Source organism: Scomber japonicus, chromosome 4 (genome assembly GCF_027409825.1).
Source record: "Scomber japonicus isolate fScoJap1 chromosome 4, fScoJap1.pri, whole genome shotgun sequence".
NCBI classification, from domain to species: domain Eukaryota; kingdom Metazoa; phylum Chordata; class Actinopteri; order Scombriformes; family Scombridae; genus Scomber; species Scomber japonicus.
The window spans coordinates 13,228,672-13,242,223 of record NC_070581.1 but is presented as its reverse complement, the minus strand read 5'-3'; the positions used below and the strand labels follow the sequence as shown (position 1 = coordinate 13,242,223).

Genomic DNA, 13,552 nt, shown 5'->3' with positions numbered 1-13,552 from the left:
CACCAAACTTGATTAAATTAATGTCCTCAAACCTAAACAACATTGTTTTCAAATCAGTACACAACTATTAACACACATTCCCCAACTTTCCTGGGACTTTTATGCATTTCAACCATCCAATAATAATTTTACACTGAGAAAACAACCTGTATCACCCAATCTGTATTTTACAAATCTAGTACTTGTCCATTTTAAGATTCAACAAATGATGTTAATTTTTGCACTGAGCAAGCTTTTAAACCTTTTAGGAAGATGCACCAATGAGGAAAAACATGAATGTAGTTGTCTTACTTTGCCGATGATGGTCCAGGTCATGCTGGCCTCCACTCAGCAGGTACTCCTCCTTGATTGGTAGGGTGCTGACAGGCATTTTTCTAGCAGGTTGCTCTTGGGGCGATTGATCAGTTCTCCTCCAGTCTACTATCTATAAAGTGACATGTAATTTTTTGTTCACCATTTGATAGTTCACTTCTTTGCGCTATTTGTATCCTCTTTAAAGTTCAGAGAAACGGATTCCCCTGTAGTTATTCCTTGTGTATATTTCTGAAGATTGTTGTGTTGTTATTGTATGTACCTACACTGATAGCCACTAAACAGAGTCAAATTCCTGTAACCATACTTGGCCAATAAAAATGATTCTGAGTCTGATAAGAGAAAGAGAGATAAGAGATAAGAGAAAAAAATTGTATTTTGTTTTTATGTACAAACTAGAAATTGTTTCATTAGCATTTATTATCCTTGTGGTGAGATGCTGTGTATGACCTGATGGATTTTTAAAAAGAAATAAAATAACAGTATTACAAAAGAATGCACATACATTATACATAGATAAATCATAACAAATTATATCAAACAAACAAAGTAAGAAACTTTATTGAAGGAAAAGGTGTATGCTGAAGCTTTAGCTTATTTTTCCTGCCCTAAAAACACAACAATAATAAAAAACAAAATTCACCATTATATTCATACTTCCGTTTTACATTTGTTCACTGCTTTTTTGAACATTTCTTTTGAATCCACAAAGTGTACTACACAGTGTGCTGCATATTATTATGTCCTATCACGGTTATTCCATAAAACAACCCCTTTAACAGTGACACATCTATTCTTTAAACATGTAATGACCATAGACTGTATGGTAATGACTGGTGTTTGAGTGTGAGGTGATGTTTGTAGGGTGTGAGCGCCCCCTGTGATTTACTGGCCGTGTCTTCTTCCAGCAGTGAGCTTCTTCTACGGGATTTGAAGATGGCGTCGAGCGGAGGAGATGGGGAGCACGAATGGACAGCGGCAGTACGGCCGCTTTTATCGGCTTCGTACACCGCTTTTGAAACGAAAGAGCTACCTCAGCTTATCGGCTCTATAATCAACAGGTAATTGGTTATGTGTCAATTAATTGTGGGCCTCTATTTGCTCGGTTAGTGGCCTTGTCCACTCAGGAGTGAGCTAACTAACTCAGCCTGGTTAGTGAAGTTAGACGGGAAATGCTACCATTAGCAGCTAGCAACTGCTAACTTACACAGGCATCCAGGCAGTTGCTGACGTTAGCTAATATGCTAATGTTAGCTTACTTGGTTAAATGCTATCAAGCATAACCTGAGTTGTAACGCATTATACGTTTAAAACAATGCACTTCCTAAGATCTGCGGATATTACTCTTCAGTGTATAGCTGTATAGAGGTTAGCCAACGTCGCAGAGTAACGTTCAGAAAATGTGCTTCATCATTAGCCGTGAGGCTAACTAATGGGCCTTCAGCTGGACTGGATAACGTAGCGTTGAAATCAGACCAGTCACAGTACTATATGACATTGTCAGTTAACTTAAGTCACCTAAGTACAGTTAGAACTGTATGCTGAGGTTATCAACCACCCTGGGCATGTCAGTAGACAGTTTGTGCATTAACTGGTTAGCAAGGTAGTCAGTCAGCATAATGTTATCCGCTGTAAACATGTCTGTGGTTGGGTTGAAAGTAGGCGGGGACCGTGTACTCTCTCCTGGATGTCGCCTTGAATACAGTTTTAATACAATGATAACTTTGCGATGCTGCTGTTTTGTGATGAAATGTAACTAAGAGTAAAGGTCTTGTGGGTAAGTGCTCTTGCTGTTAAACCACACAGATCCTGGTGCAGCGCCGGCTGCGCAGAGGAGTGTGAATAGCAAGGCGTAATCAATATCAGGGACCTTTCATTAGTTTTTGTCTTAAAACTCCGTAGTATATGCACATTTTGACTTGCAAAGTACCAATGCACCATGGAGAGATTATCAAGCCGGTACCTGTAGAGTTGCCAGGTTGTCACTTGACACCCTTGTTCAGTGGTGACATCAGCTGACCCCACTGGGCTTTGATGATGTTTGGTTTCATTTGCCGAAGCAACTACCAAACTGCACATCTAAGCACCACTGCTATGTGGCCTGTTAGTTTCGTTTTCTAGTAAAACCTCCAACCAGGAAAAATAACAAGTAAAACTGTAGTTTGGTTGCATTCTCTTGTGAGGAGTTTTCAACAACCCTCTTAGTCCATTACGTTTAACATGTTAAACAAACACTATGAAATATCACTTGCCTTGTAATAATAATGTTGTAGAAAATGCAGATATCTGGCCTTTTAGTTTAGTAACCTAAAAAAAATTAAAGGAGGTATTTAAGTTAAGTATGTGAAAATATCAGATTACACCTAATATAAACACCCAGTCAAGTTCTGTTGATGGTAGCATAAAAAGAGGTGGTTTATGTCTAATTAGGTGTCTGACATATACAGTAGGCATGTGTCAGTGGGCTGGCTAACCATGCAAACATTAAATAAATATAGATGAGAGATTTCACATCACATTGTTTGTGTTACTGCATTTTAGTCATCTGTGTAATTGTTGATTCTACTATTTTACATACAATGTTCATGATGGTCATTATTATTTATAAAGTCATTGTTTAATACACACCATTTCTTTCAATTGGAGCTTGTGCTTAGCTGTGAAGGAATGGAGTCAAATTGACTTTAATTTTCATTGTTTGGAATCAAAGAAAAAGTAATCTTTTTAGATACTAATTTATCATGGTGCTATGGAGAGGATGGACCAGTATACAGGTGTGATATAGGTACGACTATTCTAATGCTCACCTATTAGCGACACTTGAAAATTTATTATATTTTCAGCTGTAGGTCATTGGACATGAACAAGTTTTAAACATTATGAGAATGAGAGTTGGACTATGCTGAATGACTTAAAAGTAGTTTGACATTTTTAACATGTGTGTTTATGTTTACAATTGGACTGTTTTGTTGTCAGAGTCCACAGCAATGCATTTCAGTTTTACATTATTAGCAGAGTTGTTTAATGGACATAATGTAAAGCACAAGTTAAGTTGCCATTATTTACCATAACCATCTTAAAACATCTGAGAGCAGAAATGGCAAACACTTGGACTTAACGTTATAGTCTGTTTAAGAGACTGGTCTTAGAAATGTTATGGATTAATTGGGAGCTCTTCTTTTCTTGCACCTAAATGATGTGCAGCTTCTTTGTGGTCAGTAAAAAAAAAAGCAAACAACCCAATCAGTAGTACTTTCTTCAGCGCTTGACTGACAGATTGTGTTTACTAATAGTAGGACATTTTAGCAGAGATGCATTTAGTTGTGTAGGTGATCGTGGATACTATATATTGTTATGGTGTGGCATGTTGAAGTGATTATATACAGTCACTTGGGCAGATTGACGTATTGGAACCTGCAGAAAAAGTCAGTAATATTTGGAGTATAGATTAGGAAAATAGCAGATTCCATGCTCCTGTTGAGGACTTACAGTATGCCACACAGGTCGGTATCCAGCAACACATACTGTTTTCATTCTGCTTGGTAGTATATGATCAGATCTCAGATTGAATAGATGTCATTTGGCTTGGGCAATTTGTGCCAGTTCTGTATCAGCAGAAACCTATTATCAGAGTTGTGGGTTTCCAGGTGTTTTTAGGGCATGGACAGGCTCATCGTAGCTGCATAATTAACCACAAACAGGTTTTCCCTGGTGGTTACTTCAACTAGCCTGAGAGCGGATCTATCAGACATTTTAGAAAAGGCAGCGTAACCATGTCATGCCATTTCTGTCCCGCTGTTATTCATGTGAGAATACAGTTATCAAAACTCAAGGCTATTATAGTTTATGAAGTGTGGGTAATGAATACAATGTTTGTACAATAATAGTTTGAAGATAGCATGTGTGGGAAGATTTAGTTTTTGCACAGACACACACAAGATTAACCTGAAGTTAATATAGTACCAAACACACTCTAGTTCACTTATTATCCTTTGCATGGTTTTAATAATGCTTAGTTAGTGCTAATCAAGGGTAATTATCAGTTCTAGATCAGGATTTCTGTCTAAATCAGATTTTTTTGCAAATGATTGTCTGGATTGATTGTCATAGGTTGTATTAAGTTAAATTGACAAAATTGTTTCTCAAACGCAATGTTATTGTTTCTGTCTGTTCTGTTTCCCTGCTCACTTCTCCAGAGCTGAAAAATGTGCTATTCTGATAATATTTGACATTATTTAATGAGATGTTCCACTTGTCATTTTCAGTGAATCAGACATTCTGCACCACGACAAACAGTATGAGCCTTTCTACTCATCATTTGTGGCACTCTCTGCACATTACATCACCACAGTATGTGGACAGAGTATGTATCTCTCATTTTCTCTTCAGTGTAATAATTGTTGAATTACTGCTGCCGTTCAGTCAAATATTTCAGTGTTTATAGGTTGTGTTTCTCACAGCCAGCAAATGTTTTGCTCTGTCTTTCTAGTACCGAGAAATCAGTTGCTGTCGGTTGCTGCAGCATGCAAAGTATTGATTGAATTCTCGTTACTGCGCCTGGAGAACCCAGATGAAGCATGTGCAGTGTCACAGGTGAGAGGAACAAACAATAGGGGAAATAATCAACTGAACATTTCAGATCAATTTTAAGGAAATAGGAAATTTACATCAGCTGCTTATTTGGTTACATGTGTCAGTTTTCTCATTTCTGTTTGTAAGGACATCATTTTTAAATCCCTCATGTTGAATCAAGCGATGTTGTTTATTTTTCTCTAGAAACACCTGATTCTTCTGATAAAAGGACTTTGCACTGGCTGCAGCAGACTAGATCGTACAGAAATCATAACTTTCACTGCTATGATGAAGTCTGCCAAGTTGCCTCAAACTGTAAAGACCCTTTCAGATGGTAAGTGTGCCTCCACAGACAGCCCAAAGTTAAGCAAGACTTTACAAAACACCAATGGTAGTAAAATGTTTCATTCATTTAAAAAAACAAAAATCATAAAAAAATTAGGAAATACAGTGGCCCAATTGGTAAATAATTTTTGATCCATGACTGATCTAATTGTATTTATTTTATGGTTCATTATGTTCCTGTATTGATTGCTGTGCAGATTTGTTCAGTAGAAGAAAAGTAGAGAAAATATGTTTCTTTTTTGTGTTCAATAGTGGAAGATCAGAAGGAGGTCCCCAGTGCTGTGAACCCAGAGCTTCGGCAAAAAGAAGTACAAATGAACTTCTTTAATCAGCTGACTTCAGTTTTTAACCCTGACCTTACCACCATCTTGGCCTCCCCATCAGCACACATGCAGGTAAGTGTTACAGACACTCCTTTAGAAACCGATAGCTGAAGCTAATCACAACTTTGTTCATGTTTCTCTTCCTCAGTGTTTTCTTTCTCACTCTTCACCTGTCTTAATTTGCTGTATTTGAAACAGCTGTTCTGTCACTGCTTTGATGATTGTAATTGATGACCATAATTTGAATTATTATAAATTTCAGCTCTTTTTTTCTAATTACAGGCTGAGAGTGATTGCGATGACCAAACCACAGATCAGTCCATTCAGGCCAAAATGAAAAATGCCTTTGTCTCTCAGAATGTGTCAAGCTTACAGGAACTTGGTGAGTGGTTGTTACTTTGTTGTTGGACAATGTTGGTTTATTAGCACTAAGTTTACAGTTATACTATGCATTTCTTAATATTAAAGTTTTAATCTAGATGTATGTGCTGAAACACGTTGAAAGACATTTACTCAGTCTCATATTTTAGAAGGTCACTGTTAATTAATATGCACAAAGAGTTACTAAGAATTTTGCATATAGCAGTTAAAGTATATTAGAAATGAGTTTACAGTTAAATGTTTCCAACACAGCCACCTGAAGTAGTAACCACTCATAATTTTAAGGCTTCTCATTGTAATCCCATTCCTTGTGTTGCCACTCAATATATAAAAAACACAGACAAACACTGTTTTTAAATGTGAATCAGCCATCACCTTTTAGCAGTATCCTGCTGGTTTTATAACAGATTCTGGGTTTAGTATGTTTTCCCTCAATCTTTTCATGCCATATGACAGTCACAAGTGTTCATTTTACACTTCCATTAGTGGAAAAATTGTACTCTGTAGCTCTAAATCCATGGGACCTGACAAAGTACCCTTTGCTGTTGACATTGCAATATAACATGAGAAGTTTTATTCTTTTCATTTTGTTCTTTGCTCTTAACTGAGCTAATAGTTGCTTTTTTCATAATTTGTCTACCCAGGTGGGTCTGAGAAGTTGCTACGAGTGTGCCTCAACCTGCCCTACTTTCTACGCTACATCAACCGTTTCCAGGATGCAGTATCAGCCAATTCATTCTTTATCATGCCTGCCACAGTGGCTGATGCCACAGCTGTCCGCAATGGGTATGTTTTTAAAACTTATGTACAAGGTTAAAATGATCTAATGCCACATTTTAGTATAATAGAGGCAGTATAATCTTTTTGTGTGTGTAATTGATAAGAAATGTTTGGAAATCCCCCCCACCAACATAAAATTAATGTTCCATACTTAAATCCCATACACAGATTTCATTCACTGGTGATAGACGTGACCATGGCTTTGGACACACTTTCCCTGCCTGTACTGGAGCCCTTGACACCAGGGAGATTACTGGATATGACTGTGCTGGCTTTGAGCTGTCTCTATGCTGGTAGGTGATAACTCTCGTTGGATAAGCTAAAATTATACTGTCCAGATATTCAAACTGCTATAACCTCCAAAAAACAATGAGGAATTGTAGAAGGGACAGTGAAACCAGTTTTCTGTAAACACCAACCTAAATATATAGCAGTGCTATAATAAGACATTATGTGATTGAACTAGCACCGGCTAGAACATGTGTTACTGCTCTTTACCCTGTTTTTTAATATTTTTTTTTTAATCAACAGTGGAATGCAACGACTTTGTTTTCATGATTTACATAAATCTATTTTTCTTGTTTAGGTGTGAGTGTGGCCACTTGCATGGCCATTCTGCAGGTAGGTAGCGGCTTGCAGCTTCGTTCTGCCTCCACTGGGACTAAAGAGGAGGACTATGAAAATGACGCAGCCACAATTGTCCAGAAATGTGTGAGTATTATGAGTATAACTTTCTCTATGACTTAGCTTTGAAGTCCTAGTTTGGTGCTACACAGAAACCTATTCTCTAACAAAATATAAATATATATTTAAAATGGTAACAAATATCAAATTTGTGTTTGTAACAGCTGGAGATTTATGAAATGATCGGGCAAGCCATCAGCAACTCCCGTAGAGCTGGAGGAGAGGTGAGTACCAGATTTGAGTGCTACGGTATTTGCAGTGTTGCTTAAAAAAAAGAGAAAAAGAGTAACAATTATTTAGCGCTGCTTGACTGACTTTAGACATTTACCCTTTGGATTGTGGAATTGCGAGTGGTATTTTGAAACTGATTGTTCATTTACTAGTGATCATTTTTGTACATATTTGTGTTCTGCAGCATTATCAGAACTTCCAGCTACTTGGAGCCTGGTGCCTTTTAAACAGCCTGTATCTGATTCTCAATCTGAGCCCCACTGCCCTGGCGGATAAAGGGAAAGAGAAGGACCCCTTGGCTGCCTTGCGTGTTCGGGATATTGCTGCTCGCACCAAGGATGGCGCAGGATCTCCTAAACTAGGACCTGGCAAAGGGTAAAGTGAAAATATCTCTAGTGTCACTGCGGGGTCATTTGTCTGTCCTTCATTGTCAGTTGTACAAATGTTGTATTTTGTTGGAATTGCTGAAGTGGGTAGTGACAACAGTCCTGCTGAGAGGCTGAGTGCTTGCTGGCATGGCTGTGGAAGATCTGTAAACACCTCCAGACAACGTGATAAAAACTGTTATAAATGTAGTACTTACTGTAGTTTATGCTCAAGAAAAAGGTCACACAAAATTGATTAATGTGCTATTTTTTCTTTTTGTGTTTTTTCTTTTTACTGTTTTTCTCTCAAGACATCAAGGGTTTGGAGTTTTATCTGTAATCCTGGCCAACCACGCCATCAAACTTTTGACTTCACTTTTCCAAGATCTGCAAGTTGAGGCCCTGCACCGGGTTAGTAAAAAAACAAACAAATGTGATGACTTACTGTTGTGTCTTTATGTGAGCCTTTAGCCTGTTTGATAAACCAAAAAACAGCCTGTGCTTCAGTCAGGCTTCTCAGTTGTGTTATTCAACTGGTTGCAAATTGAAAGAAACAGAAGAAAAATCCTATGCGTAACAAACCTGTGAAGGATCCCTGTATTGATAGTCATGTCTCTTCATCCCCCTACCTGCAGGGTTGGGCAAGTGATGGGCCACCAGCTGAGCTCAACATCATGGCACAGAGCACCTCCATCCAGAGGGTCCAAAGGCTTATCGACTCTGTGCCCCTGACCAATCTACTCTTCACTCTGCTTTCCACTTCTTACAAAAAGGTGCAGTCATCTACATTCACATACCTATAATTTGCACAATTGATAGTTATGGTGTGTTATACTTCACTGTGGATAATATGAAAGTGCTGCTTTTGGCAAAGTAGGCAAAAGATGGGGCTGCAGTTTATCTGCAAGCTGCCTGCAAGGAGGAAACCTAATTTCCTCTTTATTTTAAACATAAACTTACTTCCTCTTTTAATTTTAATTGGTAAACTTGCATTTGCACCACAGCCTAAGGGTCCGGTAATGCCAGAAGATGACAAAAAAAAATTCAAAGTGTGTATAGCTGTTCCAAAAGGCCACACCCGAAGGTGGAGTAAAAAGACAGCTGCCATTAAAAAGGATTGGGTGTACATTTTGAGAAATTCTCCCGTGAAATATGTTAATATGTGTTTATATGCGTATATGATGCACTTGGTTGTACACACGAAAACTGACAAATAGTTGTGTAAACAATAGAGCTGAAGATAATTTAAAACCATGGCTGATTTGCCACCTGCACACAACTGGTCAGTCACAGCATGAAGTTGGTGTTAAGGTTTATTTTCAGTTTCAGAAAGTTATAGAAACAGACACAGCCCTCCCTGTGTCAAATGAGAAGTATTTAAGTATTCATATTTTATTAGTGATATACTGTAACACAAAAGGTAACATGGACGTTCATAGTCACAATAAAATGTACATACAAGATACAGCAGATACTGTTACTTTGAAACAAAATTGGACTTTGATGAAAAGAGTGTGAAAAAGTGTGACTGAAAGACTGAGAAGTTATAAACCGTTGTTTTTGCTTCCATCAGGCTTGTGTTCTCCAACGCCAGAGGAAGGGCTCCGTCAGCAGTGATGCCAGCGCTTCCACAGATTCAAACACCTACTATGAGGACGATTTCAGCAGCACTGAGGAGGACAGCAGCCAAGGTACTTTATCATTCTGGATTTCAGCAACAACATCAGCATTTAAGAAAGCCTCTTTAAAATTGAAAGTTCATGCCAAAAGTACGCACCCACATAGCAGCTTTAGACTGGCAGAACAAGGGAAGATCATACCTTTGGCTCTTATCTGGACATCACTTCTTACTTTAACCCTGGCTGTTGGCAAACAGATCATACAACAATCAATACACATGTTGTTCTGCACCACATTGATAATTCATGAACAACTTAACATGGAGAATTAAACATTTTAATTCAACTTGAACATACTAGAGGACTTGGACTGATGTTGACAAAAGCACACAATTTATTAACTTAATAAAAAGAGGACAGGTAGCTATTGGGGTGTTGAATTAAATACTAACTTTAAATATTGTGGATAAAACGATGACTGAAACAATGTCATTTTTTAAGTAGCATTGGACAGTGCAAGGACTATGTACTGTTTAATAATCCAAATACGTCTCATGATCACAAATGATCATTTATACTGATTATCGGATCTAGAATAAGTGTTATTTATTTATATAAAGTATAATCCATTTATGGAACATAACTGAAGGATGATCAGGGCATCCTCTACGTGCTTTTGACTTAATGAGTAAATTGACCAAACAGTCAATATCCTGAAAGCTTCTTGTTAGAAGACTCCAAGCTATGCCTCAGATTTCTCTCCATGACCGTGTGGTGCAGTTGCTGACGGCAGAGTCATGTTTGATCTCTGAGCTAATGTCAGTGCTGAGCTGTTTCAGTTGAAGCAGGTGTGCTGTCAGTGGATCAGTCAGGTTATGGCAGCAGTGAGGGGTAAATACATACTTTACATAGACACACAATATTGTCATTAAAAACTGTTGTCCCGTCATCACACAATGACAGTGTAGTTGACAGTGTCTACTATTTCAGCAGAAAGAAGACAGGAGAAGACAAGTGCAGCTTGTGTCTCAGGTCAGCAGTTTTCTGTCCTCGGGTCAAAGACTTGGTGTCCTCTTCACTGTCCTAGATTCATTTTGTTATTGTATGTCTCACAATTTAGGCTATGAGCTGTAGCTCCATCAGCTAAGAAAATAACAGAGCCACAGATGAAGAGCCTTTGGCAAAACTTGAACCTCATCTGAAAGATGCTTTGTGTAATAATTGACCTGAGCTAAATTTGAATGTTTTCTCAAAGAAGGTTCATCTATGGCTCGGTGTGGTACAAAGGATAATACCAGTGGTGTTATTTTGTGGGAACTCCTTGCTGTTTTTTCAGGTATTAAAAACCCCAATAACATTTACAGTAGCTGACTGACTAATCTTTGCTACTCTTGGTACTTTCTATAGAAGTTTATGGTTCTTTTGAAAACTGTTTCCTAAAAACAATATGTCACTACTTTGTCATCATCCAGTCTGGCCCTGCCTTGTCCCCTATGTTCTGTACAGTCATTGTAGATGAAGTGACTTCCAACATTAGGACCACTAATGGTAATACTTTCATAGGTAAACTTGTAGCAGATTATAGTCTAAAGTTAAACTTAGTTTTTTTGTTCTTTAATGATTTATCAATACTGAGGTGAATATTTAAAATTATAGTAGCACTGATTTTTGTGGACATATTATATCGCCCTATCTCAAAAAAAAAATTTTTTCTTTGGCCATCATTCTTCTTACTTGTCATTGCATTACTGGTCCCACATGTTTGAAATGTTCTCAATACAAAACTGTATGTGGAACCCACGTCAAAACAGTGGTATTATTCTTGGATACAATATATTGAAGTTGTGCTTGTAAACTATGGGCTTAAACACACTATGCTACGTCTTGCTGTCACTTGAAAAGTTATGATTTTTGTGTGTTGCATGCAATGTGAATATCAACTTAAAGTGATATTCCTTTCCAATCTAACAGTAGTTTGTTTTTATATTTCAAATGATCTGTAAATACCTCAACTAGCCATGTCTGCAATGAGATGCTTTTCTAATCTGATCATTATGTCGCTGAAATGTATTTGATTGATTTAATAGCTATTGAACTAGTTCGCCTTGTGGAGCCACTAGCCGCAAGGGTATGTGTGAAGGTTCAGTGTATTGCAGTGAAGGCCCTCCTGAATCCTGGGTTATAAGGACTATCTTTTTGAATGCAACCTCTCTGGTGGTGACAAGCTAGTGTTAGTTTGGGAGGTTGATGTTCATGTTCATGTGGATCTGCTCCACCTCTACACACACAGCACCAAATCTTTGGATATGGGCAGTACTCGTTCGTTTGGAAAAACGCACAAGCACCCAGCTGAGTGCTGCTGTATTCGCGTTTTCCCAGGAGAAAGAAATAGTCACTGCTATTAATTTTATAGTTTCAATTTTTCACGGTTCATATATAAACTTTAGAGTTTGTTTTTCTTCTTGTATGCCTGTCCAAAATTGAGCATTGGTAGAATTGGCATTTTTTCATAATTGCAGTCATTGTTGGGCCAAGCCAAAATATGTCAGCAAAATGGCACATTTAAATGTATTGTAGGGCAACGCACAGAGAACAATGTGTTTGGTTTCCCATTAATATATTCAACCGTAGCATATTGTCACAGTATCACGCCGGCATCTCCCTGCATATATTAGGCACTTGAGACACAGACACGTGCATACCGACACACACATATGTACACAATGTAATGCCCAAATTAATCGCTCCGTGATTCAATTCAACTTATGTGTGTGCCAGGGATATGATTGACTTCTCAGCCATTTGATCATGTTTGCAGAAACATGTCATACACTGAATAAAGGTGCAGAGCGGCCAACTGATGATCACCTGGTGTAATGATTTGGACAGGTGGTGGGTGAGCATGCTGGATAGACTTGGTAAAAATCTAAATTTGTCTTGAGGCTGAAGTAAGAATATCTAATTTTCTTGCATCTAATCTGAGGTTTGGGACATACAATTAAAGCCCTGTTCCAATCCTGAATTGCTGTGGTGGCAGCCCTGAGGTGTGGCCAGAAATGTCTTAAAACCTGCTGTTGGAGGAAAGTTGTCAAACAGTTGTCATGATAATGCTGATTGTAACCATGAACAGTAATTTGATACAATAGAAATGGACATTCATAATGTGTGTTGGTCCAGTTCTCATTGTAACGCTCATTAACGGTTCAGATGCCACATTTAATTTGCAGCTTCATGGATGGTTGTGGCACAGCAGGTAGAGCAGGTAGAGCAGGTAGAGCAGGTAATCCACTATTTGCAGGGTTGATCCCAGTCTTCTTTCGTTCACATGCCACAGACAGACCCCTCAATTACTCCTGATGGTTAGGCCAGTCTGGCCAGTTAGGCCATGTACGGTTGCCAGATGCCATCGGTGTGTGAGTACAGTGTGTGAATGGGTGAATGAGAGGCACAAATTTTCAAGCATTTTTTTGTACAAAAGTGCTATGTAAATACAGTCCATCTATCTTTTATAATTAGTCAATGTAATGAAATCACATTAAATTGCAGTATTAGTGACTTATCGATGAGACTTATTGATACGTCAGCTCCTGCTTTCCATACTGCTGCAAAGAGAGACAGAGTTGGTTGTGTGGCAGAATCAACCTTATTTTTATACCAGGATCATAGTTAATCTAGTGCTTAAGAATGATGCATTAAAACCACACAATTGTAACAACAACAATAAAATAAATATTAGTTGTAGCTGGTGCATGTTGCTAGTGCATAAAAATAAATGATCCAGTGCTTGTGCCATTTTGATGGTAACACAGTGCTCTCTACTATGTGATATTGTAGCAGTGATATGTTCCCAGTCCAGCAGATACAGCTTCCATTAGAAAATAACAGTATATGTTTTGCATCAAGTGTGTAGCTGATCCTTTGCATTTTTTCTCATTTTTGC

General features: G+C 38.1%; 1 protein-coding gene across 4 annotated transcripts in view; it reads left to right on the top strand.

Moving 5' to 3' along the window:
- Positions 1–1,248: 1,248 nt before the first annotated feature.
- The window catches only part of ubr4 (ubiquitin protein ligase E3 component n-recognin 4), a 48,558-nt gene continuing 36,254 nt past the window's right edge, over positions 1,249–13,552 (top strand). For all 4 annotated transcript variants that reach the window (XM_053318191.1, XM_053318190.1, XM_053318189.1 and 1 more), the window contains exons 1-14: positions 1,249–1,373; positions 4,578–4,675; positions 4,802–4,905; positions 5,089–5,218; positions 5,482–5,624; positions 5,835–5,934; positions 6,578–6,719; positions 6,882–7,006; positions 7,300–7,424; positions 7,562–7,621; positions 7,813–8,003; positions 8,305–8,404; positions 8,629–8,766; positions 9,567–9,684. In XM_053318191.1, the coding sequence (XP_053174166.1) occupies positions 1,249–1,373; positions 4,578–4,675; positions 4,802–4,905; positions 5,089–5,218; positions 5,482–5,624; positions 5,835–5,934; positions 6,578–6,719; positions 6,882–7,006; positions 7,300–7,424; positions 7,562–7,621; positions 7,813–8,003; positions 8,305–8,404; positions 8,629–8,766; positions 9,567–9,684 (1,699 nt within the window). The remainder of the gene's footprint in view (positions 1,374–4,577; positions 4,676–4,801; positions 4,906–5,088; positions 5,219–5,481; positions 5,625–5,834; positions 5,935–6,577; positions 6,720–6,881; positions 7,007–7,299; positions 7,425–7,561; positions 7,622–7,812; positions 8,004–8,304; positions 8,405–8,628; positions 8,767–9,566; positions 9,685–13,552) is intronic.